General features: G+C 41.5%; 1 protein-coding gene and 1 long non-coding RNA gene across 4 annotated transcripts in view; one reads left to right on the forward strand and one right to left on the reverse strand.

The window, feature by feature from the left end:
* The window catches only part of LOC145431158 (uncharacterized), a 59799-nt gene continuing 39540 nt past the window's right edge, over nucleotides 1–20259 (forward strand). Inside the window, exons 1-4 of one of the 3 annotated variants that reach the window (XR_013911492.1) lie at nucleotides 1–149; nucleotides 6951–7056; nucleotides 14929–15525; nucleotides 15847–17756. Coding sequence is in view for 2 of the 3 variants with exons in the window: in XM_080306624.1 (XP_080162750.1) it covers nucleotides 7039–7056 (18 nt within the window). In the remaining variant the exon portion in view is untranslated. Of the gene's footprint in view, nucleotides 150–6471; nucleotides 6596–6950; nucleotides 7057–14928; nucleotides 15526–15846; nucleotides 17757–20259 lie in introns of those variants that run through there. The other 2 variants (XM_080306624.1, XM_080306622.1) reach the window with 2 other exon arrangements.
* LOC145431161 (uncharacterized) lies at nucleotides 4097–4949 on the reverse strand. The gene is made up of 3 exons (XR_013911495.1): nucleotides 4624–4949; nucleotides 4417–4537; nucleotides 4097–4285 (listed from the first exon to the last, which is right to left on the reverse strand). It is a non-coding gene; the product is annotated as an uncharacterized LOC145431161 (long non-coding RNA).

A 20259-nucleotide genomic window follows, 5' to 3' on the forward strand; every position in this document is an offset into this window, starting at 1 on the left:
AGTCGAACGCAGATTCACTGAGCGCAGGGCAAGCTAGCTAGGCAGAAGTTAAGCTCTCCTTTCAACACGGGAAATTGAACCTCCCCCACCCTGATTCAGATCTGGCGTTTGGAACTATTTTGTTTTTCATGTGACGTATGACCCTGAAGGTAAGCGCGTCATGGACTAAAGTAAAACAGTATGTCGGATGTGCCAGCAATGCTCAATTACATGGGTGGGAGCTAGTGTGTTAGCAGTTAGCTCGTTAACGTGTTGGACGGTGTTCCAGATCTATTGGCGTTTAGATCAACTGGCGTTGGTCGAACAGATGTGTGGCAGTCTTGCGTTTCAGGAGCTGCTACCGACAAACCAGCAAAAAACGCCAAATGTGTCATCTGTGACACTTGTGAGGTTGTCTCAAACACACTCCGTCAGTCGTGATGCTGTTGAACAACAAAATGTTTAAAAATGTGGCGAGTTTACCTGGTGATATCCTCATGCGCGACGCGATCGCGAAAACAGCAAACAAGTAACACCACGCCGATGTTGTTCACAGGACAGCAAGAGTAAACGATCGGGAGACTCTTGTCGTCGTTATCGTTCCCCTCGCACGGTTTATTTCTCCGAATTCAGCGTTTTTGCTTCACAGCTAAAGCGAGCAGTTTACTTTGTGCACTAACATGGAGTCGAGTCAACCGGCGCCACCTCTGGCCAAGTGCCACAGCCGACAGCCAGATCAACCTGTGACACACATCTGCAGCACGTTTGAATTCGTGTCATGCACAACACATTTGTACCTTTGTGTCTGTTTGTGCGTCATGCAAATAAACCTTTGAAAAGAATGAAATGATATCATATATTCCTTATTGGCCTACAGTGATAAAAAATTCCAAATTATATACACAAAGTCATAGAAATCACCACTTGGTCATCATGATTTTAATATTCTCTTTTTCCATAACAGTGAAATACGCCTTGGACAAATATGACACATCAATATTTCATTAGTGTTGTCACATCACATCCTGTAAGCATCGTCTGTCTGTGTCTTTTCCCTGGAAATGAATACAGGGAGTGCAGAATTATTAGGCAAATGAGTATTTTGTCCACATCATCCTCTTCATGCATGTTGTCTTACTCCAAGCTGTATAGGCTCGAAAGCCTACTACCAATTAAGCATATTAGGTGATGTGCATCTCTGTAATGAGAAGGGGTGTGGTCTAATGACATCAACACCCTATATCAGGTGTGCATAATTATTAGGCAACGTCCTTTCCTTTGGCAAAATGGGTCAAAAGAAGGACTTGACAGGCTCAGAAAAGTCAAAAATAGTGAGATATCTTGCAGAGGGATGCAGCAGTCTCAAAATTGCAAAGCTTCTGAAGCGTGATCATCGAACAATCAAGCGTTTCATTCAAAATAGTCAACAGGGTCGCAAGAAGCGTGTGGAAAAACCAAGGCGCAAAATAACTGCCCATGAACTGAGAAAAGTCAAGCGTGCAGCTGCCAAGATGCCACTTGCCACCAGTTTGGCCATATTTCAGAGCTGCAACATCACTGGAGTGCCCAAAAGCACAAGGTGTGCAATACTCAGAGACATGGCCAAGGTAAGAAAGGCTGAAAGACGACCACCACTGAACAAGACACACAAGCTGAAACGTCAAGACTGGGCCAAGAAATATCTCAAGACTGGTTTTTCTAAGGTTTTATGGACTGATGAAATGAGAGTGAGTCTTGATGGGCCAGATGGATGGGCCCGTGGCTGGATTGGTAAAGGGCAGAGAGCTCCAGGCCGACTCAGACGCCAGCAAGGTGGAGGTGGAGTACTGGTTTGGGCTGGTATCATCAAAGATGAGCTTGTGGGGCCTTTTCGGCTTGAGGATGGAGTCAAGCTCAACTCCCAGTCCTACTGCCAGTTTCTGGAAGACACCTTCTTCAAGCAGTGGTACAGGAAGAAGTCTGCATCCTTCAAGAAAAACATGATTTTCATGCAGGACAATGCTCCATCACACGCGTCCAAGTACTCCACAGCGTGGCTGACAAGAAAGTTTTTCTTCTTTTATACCCTAATGACATGGCCTCCTTGTTCACCTGATCTGAACCCCATTGAGAACCTGTGGTCCATCATCAAATGTGAGATTTACAAGGAGGGAAAACAGTACACCTCTCTGAACAGTGTCTGGGAGGCTGTGGTTGCTGCTGCACGCAATGTTGATGGTGAACAGATCAAAACACTGACAGAATCCATGGATGGCAGGCTTTTGAGTGTCCTTGCAAAGAAAGGTGGCTATATTGGTCGCTGATTTGTTTTTGTTTTGTTTTTGAATGTCAGAAATGTATATTTGTGAATGTGGAGATGTTATATTGGTGTCACTGGTAAAAATAAATAATTGAAATGGGTATATATTTGTTTTTTGTTAAGTTGCCTAATAATTATGCACAGTAATAGTCACCTGCACACACAGATATCCCCCTAAAATAGCTAAAACTAAAAACAAACTAAAAACTACTTCCAAAAACATTCAGCTTTGATATTAATGAGTTTTTTGGGTTCATTGAGAACATGGTTGTTGTTCAATAATAAAATTATTCCTCAAAAATACAACTTGCCTAATAATTCTGCACTCCCTGTATTTCCAGCCAATATAGGCAATCCATCAACATGGCTGGAGAGTTGGTAGTTATATACAGTCTGTATAAGTGTGGTTAATCTAATGAAGATTTGTAAGGAGATGGCAGTTACTGTGAATTCACAGCAGTTACAGTGATTAGTAATAAACAGCCAGTGAGAGTGAGTGGATTTAAGAAAGTCAGTGACTCAGGTGTGTCGCTTGGTTTGTCATCTGTTTGTGAGACTGGAGGAGACGTAGAAATCTTTTGTTTTAAATCTTAGTTAGGAAGGTTCCTGTTTGAAAACAAGCACTTTTTGTAAGAAATGCAAGAAGTACATCTGCAGAAAGCACACAGTTACATTCTGTCCATCATGTAGACAAAATAGAAAATGTTGAGCATTGAAAAACTGAGAATTTGGGCAAGTTCAAAAGAAATGTGTTTGTAAGAACGAAAAACCAAATTGTTCCTAAAATACTTATGGAAAGTCTAACTGTCTGTGTTCTACATGTTTATCAGATGGAAAATAAAGTTGCTATTGTTTTATTGCTGTTTTTGGATAATTCTGAGTGGATTTACACAGTATGGGTCAGAATGACCCGCAACAAAATCAATGTCAATTGTTTGTTCTTCAACATAATACAAGGGTTGATTTCCAAAACTTGCTTATGATCTTCAATTTGTAGCAGATCCACTATCACACAGCAGCTGGAGCAGTCTCCAATGGAGGTCAGTCCACTGCTGCCACCTGTGGCCAAGTACCACAGCCTACTACTAGATTAACTTGTGACACATCTGCACCTGTTTCTAGGATCACATTAAGTAGAGGCTGAGTGGCTGCACTTACCCCTGGTACATCCAGATCTACCCACAAACATGTTGAAAGATGCAATGCCAGCAATGTGGATTGTCAACGCTAAAAACAATCAGTAAGCAAAGACAACAGGGATCAATTCTTTCTGTTTATTTAGCACCCACAACATTTGTAGTCGCCTTCTGCACAGGGGAAGTCCACACACACTGTGTGGTACCACTTTCCACAGAAGGTGCATTCGATCTGCAAGACTGAATGAGATTGTCAGAGTCATTGTCTGACTGTTTATTACTAATCACCTGCTGTACATTCACAGTAACTGCTAGTGATGGGCAGATGAAGCCCCATGAAGCACTGAAGCTTTTCATCCAATTGGTTCACCCCAACGCGAAGCTTCATGAAGCTTCATTTGCTCTAGCAGGACACCTACTGGACGTAAAAATAATAGCTGCCATGAATTTGAAGAGTGTGGCATTTTGCACACAGCCTGTAAATGTCAACAACAAAAGGAGTGTGTAAAACATGTATATTGTAGTGATGGCAGTATACTGTGTATATTTATAGTGGCAGTATGGGAAATGATTATTTGGAAATGCTTGAAATGGAAATGATCATTTACTGTGAGGTGAGGTGTGGTTGGGGTGTGGACAGTGGTTGTGCTTTTGTAACGTTGAGGTATGGACAGCTACACACTGCCTGTTCACATTTTATTCTGTAAAAACTAAATTTTCACTGCTTTTATGACCTTTTTAGTGGGGAGAACATAGCTAGGATTTAATGATTTAACAAATCTTTTGAATCCTTTGTCCTCCACAATGCTAAATGGCTGGGAGTCCTCAATCACCATGCTGACCAGGTCTTCATCTATTTGAGATTGTTCTCCTGAGGAAAGACAATAAAGATAAAGCACAAATATAAATATCACACACGTAACTTATAACAGTTGTATAATATTGTTATATCATTTAGTAACATTACTGCATCCTATATTATCATTGCATTTGATGGCTCACCTGGTCTTGCTCCACAATCGGTGTCCCCCTTATTCTCATGCAAAGCTCTGTAGTGCCTAAGCATGGATAAGGTGTTGTTGTTGTTATATCCCAGCTCCCTGGCACATAGAAAACACTTCACCTTGTACAAAAGTCAAGACAGCTCAACATAAATTGTATTGCACCATCAGTATCATGAAAATACATCTTCTGTAGAAATTTACATACCTTGTTGGGAGGAATAAGATCAAAATGTTCCCACACAGGGGAGGACATCCTCCTCTTCTTAGCTGGCTCCATTCTCTCCCGACTTTCTCTCCTCACTCTCATAAACCTCCAAACGGTCTCCAAACTCTCACTAACTGCAACTCTCCATCAAACACCCACATTTTTGAATGAAGTCTGAGGGGTTTATATCGCTGTCATATCTCGCGGCAAAGTTCGAACCACTTCATGAACCAGTCACGTGGTACAGCCGGGCAGCGAGGCTTCGGACGTCATCATTTTCAGCTCCTCCCATAAATGAAGCAAGCCTCGATACGCGCTTCGCGGAAACGCCCCCTCCATTACTCGACACACGCTCCGAAGCCTCGATACAGAATGTCCCATCACTAGTAACTGCCATCTCCTTACAAATGTTTATTAGATTAACCACACTTATACAGACTGTATATAACAGCCAACTCTAAAATGTTTGTTCACAGAGAAAAGTCACAGACAGACTACGCTAACGACATGTGATGTTACAACACTAGTGAAATATTAGTGTCATTTCATTCTTTTCAAAGGTTTATTTGCATGACGCACAAACAGACACAATTGAAAGGTACAAATGTGTTGTGCATGACACGAATTCAAACGTGGTGCAGATGTGTGTCACAGGTTGATCTGGCTGTCGGCTGTGGCACTTGGCCAGAGGTGGCGCTGGTTGACTCGAGTCCATCATCGTGCACAAAGTAAACTGCTCGCTGTAGTTGTGAAGCAAAAACGCTGAATTCGGAGAAATAAACCGTGCGAGGGGAACGATAACGACGACAAGAGTCTCCCGATCGTTTACTCTTGCTCTCCTGTGAACAACGTCGGCGTGGTGTTAATTGTTTGCTGTTTTCGCAATCGCGTCGCGAATGAGGATATCACCAGGTAAACTCGCCACATTTTTAAACATTTTGTTGTTCAACAGCATCACGACTGACGGAGTGTGTTTGAGATAACCTCACAAGTGTCACAGGTGACACATTTGGCGTTTTTTTGCTTGTTTGTCGGTAGCAGCTCCTGAAGCGCAAGACTGCCACACATCTGTTCGACTAACGCCAGTTGATCTAAACGCCAGTAGATCTGGAACACCGTCCAGCCCCACGCATGGGGCGATCCGCGGTAGCTCGTTAAGGGAGATTTGCCGTGTTGTGGCGTTAACGTCATTTCAACAAGATTAACCCTGACAGCACTAGTGGGAACACAACGAATATGACTGCACATTTACGCCAACATCATCCTAGTGCAAAGACAAGTGGAAGCAGACAAAAACAACAAGCACGCTACTAACTTTACCCGAGTCATTTAGACAGCCGTTAGCACATGATCCTCCTTATGGGGACCTGGTATGTTTAATATGCTGCTGAGAATATAGCCCAGAAGAAGCGTATAGTATAGCTTTTATTTTGGAAAGAGCCATTTCTCTGTAATAAACTCTCTTTTCCAAAGATGAGTGATTCCTCAATCAGATACAGGGCTCGCAAAATCGCTAGCCCGACGTCCCGGGGCTAGCGATTTTTCCAGTCGGGCTACCAAAATCTATCTCTTCCCTGCCTGTCCGGCTATTGTAGGAAGGAAAAATATATGTCAATGCTTTTGCATTCTTTCGGAAATGTAGCTGGGTAATTATGTCATTGGCATCGGTGAGCCACTGTCAATATGTGACATATTGAAATCGCGTTTGAATTTGCGCTTGTTTTTTTGCTTTCACTTTGCAATCGCGTGAACTGTGTATAGAGAGCGACAGTACTGATTGGTGAGTGATGATAATTTGCGCACCAATTCCTCTGGCATCGTCTTATTAATCGTTAGACATTTGTTTAGAACTCTTACAGATGTTGAAGAAGCTCCTTTAAGCAATTACTGTGATGTTCCTCCACCTCCAAAGAAATGTCAGAAGTCCGAACCACAAAAGAAGCGCGTATTCTCGGAAAAGTAGTTGCAGGAGGTGAGCTGGCTTCAAACAAATGATGAACGCGCAGAGATGTGGTGTAGAATGTGCCGTGAAAATTTAATAAATGACAAATTAAAAAGGCATGAACATTTTTTTTTTGGTATCGAAAAAATATCGAACCGTGACACCAAAGTATCGAACCGAACTGAACCGTGAATTTTGTGTATTGCTGCACCCCTAATAAATAAATATATATACTGCTAAATTTTGTATCGGTGCGCAAACCTTTTGTGTTTGTTTCCAATAAGTTGCCAAAAATGTGTTCTTTTAACTTGTCAGATGAACATATGAGACACTTTGACTCTTCAGTGCAGTGTGGAGCCTAACAAAGATCTGTTTTGTGTCCCAGCTGATCAGCAGGAGGAGAAGAGTCTGACGGAGCAGCAGAGGAACATTTTCAGCTACTTGGACTCAGCTCAGCCACTACAGAGGAAACAATGAGCTCAACACAGAAGGTGACAGACAGAGCAGGGCGATATGACCAAAAATATTTATCATGATATACATTTGAAAATTTGCGATAATGATATAACTGATGATATAATTGACGCTAGAGCTGGGCGATATGAGATTTTTTCATATCACGATATGTTTTTTTCATTTCAGGCGATAACGATATCTATCACGATATAAGCCAAATAACTATATTTGTAAGATTTAAATGTGCCGTTGCTCACAAGTAAAATGTGAAATAATCAGCAGCTTGTTTTTATTTAAATATTTATTTCCCATAATAAGTTCATCCATTAAGCGGACGCGAATGGATGGATGAAGTTCAACAGGGTAGATGTACTTAAGGAACATGAGACTTTTTCAGATAAATAAAGGCAAATATTGCAAACTACACAAAAGGCAGCCGCTAAAGCGTTTAAGTTTCAAAATAGAACAAACGAAACAGACTAAATTGTCAATTCCACTTAGAAACAAAATATTAATTCTAAAAATAAATCTTAGTTTGTTTTACAGAAGAACAGACAAAACTGACTAACTTTTGTCAATATCAAATAAACTGAGAACTAAAAGGAAATTCTCAATCTCTCCTTGTTGTATAGCTTAGCTTTTCAAACAGTTTTAACAGTTACTTTAGTCTGACAAAAGCCGAATGACGAATTAGCGCTTCCAGTCAGAGACTGAGGCTACGTCCACACGTACACGGGTATTTGTGAAAACGGAGATTTTCCGTTTTCGTTTTAAAAAATAATCCCGTCCGCACATAAAGGGAGAAATGAAGGAAAACGCTGCTATGAACATGCCAAAGCAGCAGGTGGCGCTAGATTCCTAACCGTGCAGAAATGTTGGCCAATCAGAAGTCTAGAAGCCTCGGTGGGAAAAAGTAAACAAAGCTGGGGCATAGAAGCAGAACCGAGTCGTATGTGTGGAGGGACAGTAACTGTGTGTATATGTAAGCATTTAAACACTGCAGAGAGTAGAATTAACAGTAACAGTATTGTAGAAATTCATTTCACCGAAACAATAACGTGGTGCACAGTGTGACGCATGCACCAGTTTATTGTATTTCCAGACTTGCTTTCGGCACAATTTACAGTGCACGCTACTCTGTTTTTTGTCAGACTTGAAATAGCCGAAATACCGTCACACTACGGAACTTCTATGGCTCTTCCGTTCGACAATCTCTCCGGCATTGGAACCATCATCTGTTTTCTCTTCGGTCACGCTCGGTTGATTTTTCTAGTCGGCACACTCATTTCCTCCATTACCCGCTGGCTCCATTACCCGCTGGCTGCTTCCCAAACAAACACACGTGCGGCTTGGCACTTGTGCTGTATGTAACAAGTCACGCGACGTGACGCTGCGGCTGTGATTGGTTCGGCTCTGCGCTACTTAATTTGGATTGGCTGACTTTTTTTTTTTTTTTAAGAGGACAAGAACGGCGAGGTCTATCGCGATAGTTTAATTTCTCTATCGAGTAAAAGTTATATCGCGATACATATCATTATCGTTCTATCGCCCAGCTCTAGTTAAAGCCGTGTCACTGCACCTGAGCCTAAAAGGTAGGCCGAATCAATGTTTCTGGTGTGCTGTAGGTTATTGTTATGTACTACATTTGTTACTTGTTTATGAAGCACAGCACATGTTTCGTACTTGTAATTACCGCTACTTGTACATATACCTAAAAAGTTATGCAAATATGTACCATAACTTGTTTTTCAAAATATTAATAAAAGGGGTGTGATGAAAGATTTTTAATTTTGTGAATTATGTTTAGTAGTAATTTGCACCAGAGGTACACTTCAACTGTGAGAGACAGAATGTGAAAAAAAAAATCCATGAATCCACATGGTAGGATTTGTAAAGAATTTATTCGTAAATCAGGGTGGATAATAAGTATTTGGTCAATAACAAAAATACAACTCAATACTTTGTAACATAACCTTTGTTTGCAATAACAGAGGTCAAACGTTTACTATAGGTCTTTACCAGGTTTGCACACACAGTAGCTGGTATTTTGGCCCATTCCTCCATGCAGATCTTCTCGAGAGCAGTGATGTTTTGGGGCTGTCGCCGAGCAACACGGACTTTCAACTCCCGCCACAGATTTTCTATGGGGTTGAGGTCTGGAGACTGGCTAGGCCACTCCAGGACTTTCAAATGCTTCTTACGGAGCCACTCCTTTGTTGCCCGGGCGGTGTGTTTTGGATCATTGTCATGTTGGAAGACCCAGCCTCGTTTCATCTTCAAAGTTCTCACTGATGGAAGGAAGTTTTGGCTCAAAATCTCAGGATACATGGCCCCATTCATTCTGTCCTTAACACGGATCAGTCGTCCTGTCCCCTTGGCAGAAAAAGAGCCCCATAGCATGATGTTTCCACCCCCATGCTTCACAGTAGGTATGGTGTTCTTGGGATGCAACTCAGTATTCTTCGTCCTCCAAACATGACGAGTTGAGTTTATACCAAAAAGTTCTACTTTGGTTTCATCTGACCACATGACATTCTCCCAATCCTCTGCTGTATCATCCATGTGCTCTCTGGCAAACTTCAGATGGGCCTGGACATGCACTGGCTTCAGCAGCGGAACACGTCTGGCACTGCGGGATTTGATTCCCTGCCGTTGTAGTGTGTTACTGATGGTGACCTTTCTTACTTTGGTCCCAGCTCTCTGCAGGTCATTCACCAGGTCCCCCCGTGTGGTTCTGGGATCTTTGCTCACCGTTCTCATGATCATTTTGACCCCACGGGATGAGATCTTGCGTGGAGCCCCAGATCGTGGGAGATTATCAGTGGTCTTGTATGTCTTCCATTTCCTGATGATTGCTCCCACAGTTGATTTTTTTCACACCAAACTGCTTGTCTATTGTAGATTCACTCTTCCCAGTCTGGTGCAGGTCTACAATACTTTTCCTGGTGTCCTTCGAAAGCTCTTTGGTCTTGGCCATGGCGGAGTTTGGAGTCTGACTGTTTGAGGCTGTGGACAGGTGTCTTTTATACAAATGATGAGTTCAAACAGGTGCCATTCATACAGGTAACGAGTGGGGGACAGAAAAGCGTCTTACAGAAGACGTTACAGGTCTGTGAGAGCCAGAGATTTTCCATGTTTGAGGTGACCAAATACTTATTTTCCACCCTGATTTACGAATAAATTCTTTACAAATCCTACCATGTGAATTCATGGATTTTTTTTTTTTTACATTCTGTCTCTCACAGTTGAAGTGTACCTCTGGTGCAAATTACTGACCTCTGTCATTATTTTAAGTGGGGGAACTTGCACAATCGGTGGCTGACTAAATACTTTTTTGCCCCACTGTATGTGCGAAACAGGATTTTCCCCTGATTCTAGCTTGTGCGGCTAATATTCAGGTGCGCATTGTAGTCCGGGAAATGTGGTAATTATTGTGGAAACATGATTGATTATTTCTGTGCATTTGATGTACACGTGCATTAAATTAAAGTTGATTATGTCGATTAAGCATCATGAGGGCGGGGGTGGTTCTGGGAGATTTTTGCTGGGAGTTGGCAACTCTATTAGTTAGGTTGTTTAATATTTCTGATAAGTACTCTTTATAATACTAGAATAGGAAGGATGGTGCAGGTTTAAGTTTATTAGATTGATGTGTGTTGCTGAACTATAAAATATTTGAATAGAATAGAATTCAACTTTATTGTCATTGCACATGTCACAGGTACAGGGCAACGAAATGCAGTTTGCTTCCATCCAGAAGTGCTTTAGCCATGATATAGATATATTAGCAATAATATAGATATGTAAGTATATTACAGAAATGGGTCTATTATGGTATGTTATAATGTACACGGTATGAAGTATGTTATGAATATGCTATAACTATAAGTATGTACAGGCTGTAGTGAGTACAAGCTATGAACAGGATATAAATAGGAAAAACTATACAGAAATATGAGATGTACAGCTATACAGAAATGGGAAATATGCAAGTTATAAACAGTTGTTGAATTAAAAATTATCGTATTTTACAGAATGATTATTTATACAGTGGTGCAGTTAAGATAAGTGAGATATGTGGATAATTTCTACAGAGGCTGTATAAAGTGCAAGTGGTTGTGAGTGGTGGTTCAGTCAATGTTATTATTGTGTGTTTGAGGGTACAGTTGTCCATTGTGTGTGTGTGTGTAGGTGGTTGTGGGTGTGTGTATGTTCAGTCCGTGAGTTTAACGTGGGTCAGATGTCAGGAGGCAGAGTTCAGGAGTCTGACAGCTGTGGGGAAGAAGCTGTTCCGGTTCCTGGTGGTCTTAGTCCGGAGGCTCCTGTAGCGCCTCCCAGAGGGCAGGAGGGTGAAGAGTCAATGTGATGGGTGACTGGGGTCTTTGATGATTTTCCCAGCCCTTTTCAGACACCGCTTCCTATAGATGTCTTTTATGGCAGGAAGTGGTGCTCCGGCGATGCGCTGGGCAGTTTTCACAACTCTCTGCAACGCCTTCCGGTCCGAGGCAGAGCAGTTCCCGTACCAGACTGTTATACAGTTGGTCAGGATGCTCTCGATGGTGCAGCGATAGAAGTTCACCAGGATGTCTGAGGACAGGTGGTTCTTCCTTGGAGTCCTCAAGAAGAAGAGGTGCTGGTGAGCCTTCTTGACCAGCTTGGAGCAGTTGGTCGTCCAGATGAGATCCTCGGAGATGTGGACTCCCAGGAACTTGAAGCTGCTCACACGCTCCACAGCCGTCCCCTTAATGTAGATGGGTGGATGTGGGTCAGCATTGCTCCTGTAGTCCACGATGAGCTCCTTGGTCTTCTCGGTGTTAAGCAGCAGGTTGTTTGTGTCGCACCACTCAGCCAGACCATCCACCTCCTCCCTGTAGGCGGCCTCATCGTTGTCACTGATGAGGCCAATCACCGTGGTGTCATCTGCAAACTTAATGATGGTGTTAGAACCATCGGCAGGTCTGCAGTCGTGGGTGAAGAGGGAGTAGAGGAAAGGGCTCATTTGGTATAACGGAATAGCTTTAGTGTCTTGTTTTTAAAACTTGAGTATGAACTTATACCAGTGGTTCTTAACCTTGTTGGAGGTACCGAACCCCACCAGTTTCATATGCGCATTCACCGAACCCCTCTTTAGTGAAAAAAATTATTTTTTTTCAAATTCAAGACATAGATATGTTTTTTTACTGGTGCACAAAATGAGCCGTACATGAACATCACCTTGTTCAAAGAACAAAACCAACACAGTGCATGAACTTACAACAAATTACATACCTGCAAATCAGTGTGACTTTTGCTGTTGCCTTTGAGAGACCAGTTCAGATATGCGTGGCTTCACCTTGGCAAGTGCCAGTCTCATGTCATTTTCACAGAAAAGTCTGTTCCTTTTCTTCGTTTTTATGTCCAGCATCGTCGAAAAGGATTGCTTGCAAAGATATGTTGTAACAAATGGTATAAAAAAATCCACGGCTTTCTTAGCAATAACTGGATACTCGTCCATTTGTCGACACCAAAACGTTGAGAGTGTTGTTGTTCTGAAGAGTTGCTGTTGAACCTGGCTCTGCTGAATTTCAATGAATTCGTCAAGGTATTCATCATTGACATCTGCTGTCTCAACAGCAAACGTGAACGGCTGTCTCACCCATGCTGGATATGACTCTCTTGTAGGGAAATATCTGTCGAGAGACTTTGCAAGCTCATCTAAGTGCGTTGCAATTGTTTGCTTCAGTTCCGTGGATACAGAAACATCTCCGATTCCAGACACATCTTCGACCTTACTTACACAGTTGTCCAGAAGGGGGAAGTTTGCAAAGTTGTTGTTCTCTGTTCGTCGTTTCCATAACGTCTGTACAAACTGCAGAAACCATGTCCCCTGAAAAATTGTTGTCTCCGAAGACGTCATCCACAAGCTTCTTCACATCGGCTGCCTTAGTTGTTGTTGTAAGAGGCTTACAAAATAAAAAATCTTCTTTTATCATGTCATCTTTCACATAGCGCACAAAAACAGTAAGCTGGCTTAGATTAGCAACGTCTGTGCTCTCATCGAGCTGAAGGCTGAATTTTGCCGGGCTTGAAATCAGATCGGCGACTACTTGAGCCAAGATGTCTTTACTCATGTCTTCTATTCTGTCGCTGACGGTGTCATTTGAAAGAGGAATTTGTGATAATTTACCTTCGGCCGCTGTTCCGAGTATCAGATTTGCCATCTGGTTTCACGAGTGTTTCACCAATGGTGTGTGGCTTGCCCTGCTTTGCGATCAGGTAAGCAACTTCGTACGATGCTGTGAGGATCGGTTTGTTAACGGGTACAAATCCAAGAGCAGGCAGAGTGGGCCTTTCATCGAATCTGGCTCTCTTCACCTTGAATTCAGCAAGTGTTGTGTTCTTGTATTCCCCGTCTCCATGCAGCTTCAAGAAGTGTTCCTTTAGTTTTGCCGGTGCGAGACTAGAGTTGCTCAACTTGGCGTTGCAAATCATGCAGATAGGATGCTCACTCCCATCACGTTCCATGATACATGTAAATCCATATTGTACATATTCGTCCAACCACTTTCTTTTTTTGCCCGACATAGTTAGTATGGATTAAAATGTTAAAAAAAAAATCACGCGAAGTACTACCACGACATTCACATGTTGACTACTGCGCGCGCTACATTCCCCGCACCCCTGATTGGCCAAGCAGTGTAGCATGATCGTCTGCAGCCAGTGATGGCCAGAAGGGGGCGTGTCATCACAAATTTACACGATAATTCGGGCGTGGCTGGACCTCTGCGACCTCCGCAGTGGAGGCTCTGCCGAACCCCTGAGACCGACTCACCAAACCCCTAGGGTTCGATCGAACCCAGGTTAAGAACCACTGACTTATACAAAATGCAGCAAGATTTTTATTTAAAAAACTGTTTTATTGATTACAAAAAACGCTATCGGATTCGTATCGGCAGATATCCATATGATATCGGTATTGGACATTAAAAAGTGGCATCGTGCCATCTCTAATACGAATATCGATAAAATGCATTATCAGCTTTCTTGGCTTCCTGTACAGGCTAAAATATTCTATGGCTTACTTGTAGTTATAAAGAACGCAATTCTGTTAAACACGCCACATTTATTTTTGCTCAGCTGCAGTATCCAGATGAAATACATAATGATATTATACGATTTTCAACAAACTGCAATTTAGTAAATCCTCGAGTTAAAAGTAACTTTTTGTAAAACTGTTATATTTAGAGCAACTTTCAGGTGGAATAAATTGCCTTATAAAATTAGAGAATTAGCAACTATTCAAAACTTCAATGAACATTTAAAAGCCGATTTACAGAACTTTTAGTTGTTGTAAATATTGTAAGAGATGATTTGTTTTTGAAATTTCTGTAATGTGCCTCAATGTTATTGATAATATTATTATTATTATTATTATTATTGTTGATTGCTTATATTTTAATTGTGAAACCTCACTGTGGATGTAAGAGCCAAATTATGTGGATATCTTGATTCCACTTTATTGTATAATATTTTATGTGATTGTATTTGATGGAAGACGAGCAACATCTGTTGTGGAAGCTAATGGGGTTCTTCTTGAATAAACAAACATAGGATTTATTATCACTGAATAATTGTGTGTGTGTGTGTGTGTGTGTGTGTGTGTGTGTGTGTGTGTGTGTGTGTGTGTGTACAATCAGGAGGGATGGGCTTGATTTTAGTGTTTAAACAATCATGAATTATTTTTAACAGCAGGTTGGATCTAATGTGTTAGAACTACCAGCAGGTAGGGATAAGAGACCTTTAAGGTGTTTGGTGCCACACTCCACCTTCAGGTTTAAAACTAGTGTTAATGGAGGGAGTTTGAAGGTTGAGTTTGTTCCACGACTGCATTTCACTCACTGCCTCTGTTTGTATCTCTGTCACTGCAGGACCAACATGGAGCGAGAAGTCAGCGCTCTCAGGAGGCCGACAAACCTCACAGAAGAAAGAGAGAGAAAAAACACACCTGTGACGAGTGTGGGATGGGTTTTATTTCCAAGTGTCATCTAAAACAGCATCAGGTCATCCACATTGGAGAGAGACCATTCAGCTGTGACTTGTGTGGAAAGTCTTTTTCCAGGAAGCGTTCCCTAAAAACACACCAACTCATCCACAGTGGAGTTAAAGCGTACAGCTGTGATCAGTGTGGCAGAGCTTTTAATCGCAGTAGCAACTTACAGAGTCATCTAGTTACCCACTCTGGAATTAAGGCATACAGCTGTGACATCTGTGGAAAAACTTTCAGCCAGAGAGGGCACCGAAATATACACCTACGCATTCACACCAGACATGATGTGTACTGCTGTGAACAGTGTGGCAAAGAGTTTATAACAGACACACAGTTAAAACAACACATGTTTAGCCACACTGAGCAGAGACCTTATAAATGTGACTTGTGTGAGAAGACTTTTAAAGCTCCACATTACCTGAGAAAACACCAACAGATCCACACCAGAAAGAGACTCTACAAGTGCAGTTACTGTGAGGTATGTATTTATATTGTTATCTTGTCATTTTAGCCTGACTGTTTGGAACATCTCTGCTCATTAAACTGTGTTAGCATGTTAGCAATTCTACTGCATGGAAAAGCAGCTCTGAGTGATTATTCAGATTTTCATGTCAGTTATGATTTTAGTATTACTGTAGTATTCTGGTGGTAGTATTGTAGTTATTGCAGCCCAGTAAACTGTGTTAACTGAAACAGTAAAATGTAATTGGACGTCTGCAGAGATGCTCTTTATTTCAGGCGACGTTCAGGATAAAAATGTTGAAGGACTGACTTACACTGTCTTTGTGTCTTTGTTTAGAAGCAGAGCGACACAGATGGATCCAGTTCTCAACCCTGTCATCACTGTGGTGGTGGGAAAGACTTTCGTTGTGACCTCTGTGGAAAAACTTTCAGTCACCAACACACCCTTAACACATCAACGTAGACACACTGGAGACAAACTGAAATACTGCAAAGAATGTGGGAGAAGCTTCCCCACATCAACTGAGTTAAAACAACATGAACTGATTCACAGTGGGGTTAAAAAGCACCTCTGTGATCAGTGTGGGTCATCCTTCACCACTGCAAGTAAGCTTAAAACACACAAACGAGTCCACACAGGAGAGAAACCACACAAGTGCAGACACTGTGACAAAAGCTTCTCAGATTCATGTAGTCGTAACAAGCATGAACGTACACACATGGAAGGAAACTACAGCTGTGACCAGTGTGACAAGAGCTTCAGGAATCTCAGTTCATACTCCGAACACAAACGATCCCACGTTACTAATAAACTGTTTCACTGTTACCAATGTGCCCAAACATTCACCTCATTGTCTGCTCTGTGCAAACATCAGCGTGATCACTCAGGGCTGAAATCACTCCCATCACTGGATCACAGTGAATCTGAAGAGACAGAAAGATCCTCTGGTTTCAGTGTCAGACTCAAAAAGCTTGAGATCAGGCTCCACAGAGTTCAGATAGAATCATTTAAACTTGTGTTGAACTGAACTGGTTGCTGGGCTGAACTTCTACATAATACAGATTTACATGGGATCTTATTTTCTGTCGTTTTACTGAGTCAGTTTTTTCCTTTTTTCTCTGTCCTGCTTTTGCTCGTCTGTAAATAATTGAAACTCAGTCAAATAGTTCATTGTTCTCCAGCAAAACGTTTTGGAAACTCATGTTTAACCTTTAAAACTCTGACATGTTTTAGCACACAAGGCTTCATCGGGGAGTTCACTCATGATTGGACCATGAGAATAAAGGTTTTCAGTTCTTTCAAAAAGAGTCTTGGAGGTGTTTGATGTTTCTGTTTTTTCTGAAACCACCTGAAAGAAAAACCATTTTTCTTCCTTCATGTATTGTGGAAGTTTTTAATGTTTCTTCATCTGTGATGTTCTTGAATGTGTTGACATGAAGCTGGTACAAATAAACTGTCCTTTTAGCTTTAGCTCCTAATTTATTCATTATTTATGGATGTAGCACAGCAGCAGTTTCTTGATTAACACATGGAGGGCTCGGGATCTGATGGTAAATAATGTTTTGTGTCCTTGTACACATCATACAGCTCAGCTGTTCCACAGATGTCAGGTTTACACAGTGGGATGGTTTGTAAGAACGCAGCTCTCCTGTGGATAAATCCTTACTCTTAGCCTCAGGACCTCACACAGTCCCAGCAGGTTCGGTCAGAAGATTTATCCCTTTTTCATTTCTATATGATTCTTCTTGCATCTAAACAAAGATGAAGATGATGATGATGAGTCGTTTATGAAAAAAGAAGCAAAAAACAATATTGTTTTATGAGGATTTTTATGGCAGATTTTGTGCATCAACATTTTTGTAAATGAAAATGTTAAAAGGATGCAAAGGAGGAGGAGGGCACAAGAACTCAGCACGTGATACTGACTGGAAGCAACACAGCTGCTGTTGACAAAGCAGCAGAGTCAGATATGAATGTGTATTGAATTCATCGTGTAAATATACCAGATTTATCCACATACGTCAGTTTTCACCCTTTTTTTTACTTTCAGTAAGTTTACTTTTAGTTTATTTTTACTTTCTGAAGACGCAGGAGAATCTGTTTCATCATGATTGAGCATTTCATTAATGTTACACCCCAATGTTTTCATTTGAACCCCAAGTGTCATTGTCTTTGAAAAAGCACAGAGTATAATGCATCTATTTTGCAAAAATAAATAATTACACAAGTGTTTCAACACTTTCAAAGAGGTACCCTGTTTTTCCTTCATCGTATCGTACAAATAGAGATAATATAATTATCTGAGGAACAATTGTCAATAAGCAGAGAAGTTATTAAAATATTAATGCAAGACATGGAAGCAGGTGGTGTTGTTCCCAAATTAGGAACAATATTTTAAAATTACTTCACAATTCTTCTTGCACTTCAGATTGTTACAAACTATCAGAATGTAAAGAAAGTCAGAAAATGGACAACCTCAGCTTATAAAACTGCTATTTTTTACGGAGCCCCGCAGGGGACATGGGAGAAAAAAAAATTAGGGAGGAAAAAAAAAAATTAGGGAGAAAAAAATAAAAATTAAGACGGACTTTTGCGAGCTCTTGCAAAAGTATTGCGAGAGCTCACAAAAGTTTTAGCCGCATTCTTCGGAGGCCGCCAGCTCGAAGCCGACCGGGAGGTCGAGGCACGATTTGCCGGGAAAGCGGTGTTCCTCCCGGCTGTAGTAGGTCTCGACCTCCCGTTAGCTTCGAGCTAGTGGGTGTCAGATCTCCAAAAACGTCGGAGCACTTTTGCAAATATGTGATGTCTTGTAAACCGAGCAGGTATCTGACGTTTACACAACTACATTCACGCCTCAAAATATCTTAAAAGTGTATTTTGTGACCCAGAAAGAGCAATATTACAACTAAGTAGCTGCCGCCATTGTTGGAATTCAACTTTCGCGAGAAAGTTTTGCGAGCTCTCGCAATACTTTTGCGAGCTCTCGCAAAAGTCCGTCTTAATTTTTTTTTTTTCTCCCTAATTTTTTTTTTCTCCCATGTCCCCTGGGGGGCTCTGTAATTTTTTTAACCACAAACCACTGGATCAATTTCAAGGGTTTTGCACTTGATTTTTATTTTATCATAAAACACTGCAGAGATGCAAAGAAATAATCATTATAACAGTGTGCAACTGCTCCACATTATACTGTGTCCAAGCTTCAGACGTCTCTGAAGCGACACTTTAAGAAACTCCTGCATAACTTCGGGGTGCACAGTCCACATTGCACAGTGACAGCACAAAGACCCACACAGCTGGATTTGGATATTTAACATTCTTTCAGTAAAAATTAAATCCTGCATGAGTTCATGAATGGGGCTCGGTCACTCAGGCACAGCTGGCTGCCGGCGGAGCTCACGGGCGCGTCACTGCAACTCCCCCTGGCTTCTGCTCCGCGGCTGCTGAGTGAGCCCTCATCTGGGACTCTCCTCAGCTCTTACTGGGACAGTGGCGCGGCTGCCCTCTGTGGGTCTTCCTTGGTCTCTTGTGTTCTGGGGGCCTCTGGATGTCTGGAGTTTTGATCTCCTCCATACCTGCTTGATACCATAGAGGACAGGGCTGTGGCTCCCCACACTCCCTAGCAGATCATTACATGAAGGAACCTTTGGAATACAAGCATGCTGATCCACACAGGTGTACACATGGGTATTCACAGACGCGGACTACAGCTTTCTTGGCTGCTGCCTCAAAGCACACTGTGCGCTGTCTATCTTGCGTGCTGCACAATATCGTTTATTATTTAGTAACTATTGATATCTACTGCTAGCTAGTTTATTGTGATGGTTCTGTTTTTTTTTTTATTATGTTGCTCTTTGCTGTTTGCTTTCTCTTCTGTTTTTTTTTGTCCATACAGGTGACCCAGGAGTTTTTTTTTTTCTCTCTTCCCCCCCTTCTCACCCTCTCTTCTCCCCTTTGGTTTTCTTTCTCTCCCTCTCTTTCTTTCATTCTTTCCCCCTGTCCTATCCCACAGTCATGTCTGTCTCGTTTGTAGCAACCGAAAATAAAATAAATTCATAATTATAATAAAGGTCAATCAAATGGACCAATATGGCAAGGCCATGATGATCCACTTGGTAAAATAAATCCGCTTGGCATCTTTCTTGGCCTCAAGACAACAATTCTGATGGCTATAGATCCAAACGGGACACAAAAAAAAGAAAAAAAAAGTATAGAGAATAAAAACCTCCCTCCTACTCTTACTCAGGGTCTCATAACACTTTTTCCAAAGCCAAACAAAGACTTACTTCTTATTGATAGTTGGAGATCCATCTGTCTGCTCATGAATGACTATGAGATTATGGCTTTAGTACTTGCTAACAGAATTAAAGAGGTCTTGGACACAATTATCGATGAGACACAATCAGGCTTTATGAGAAATAGATACATTTCTCATAACATTAGACTGGTTTTGGATCTACTTGATTACTCTGATTTGGTATTTGACAATAGCTTCATTCTCTTCCTAGAGTTTTAAAAGGCCTTTGCAAGGGTGTAGATTTGGTTGTGGCATTGGTGGGGACGGATGATTCAACCATCGAACCCTGCCCTGTTTCTTATTTTTTCCTTTTTGTTTTTGCTTCTTGATAAAAACAGGAGAAATATACTTGCCTACATATGCTATTCTACAACATTCTACAACATTATGCAACATTTTAGGCACTACTGCCCTCTATCAGATAGGGGGCTGAGATGTTTTATTCTAAACATGAA

This window comes from Astatotilapia calliptera, chromosome 9 (genome assembly GCF_964374335.1).
Source record: "Astatotilapia calliptera chromosome 9, fAstCal68.1, whole genome shotgun sequence".
In the NCBI taxonomy this organism is placed as follows: domain Eukaryota; kingdom Metazoa; phylum Chordata; class Actinopteri; order Cichliformes; family Cichlidae; genus Astatotilapia; species Astatotilapia calliptera.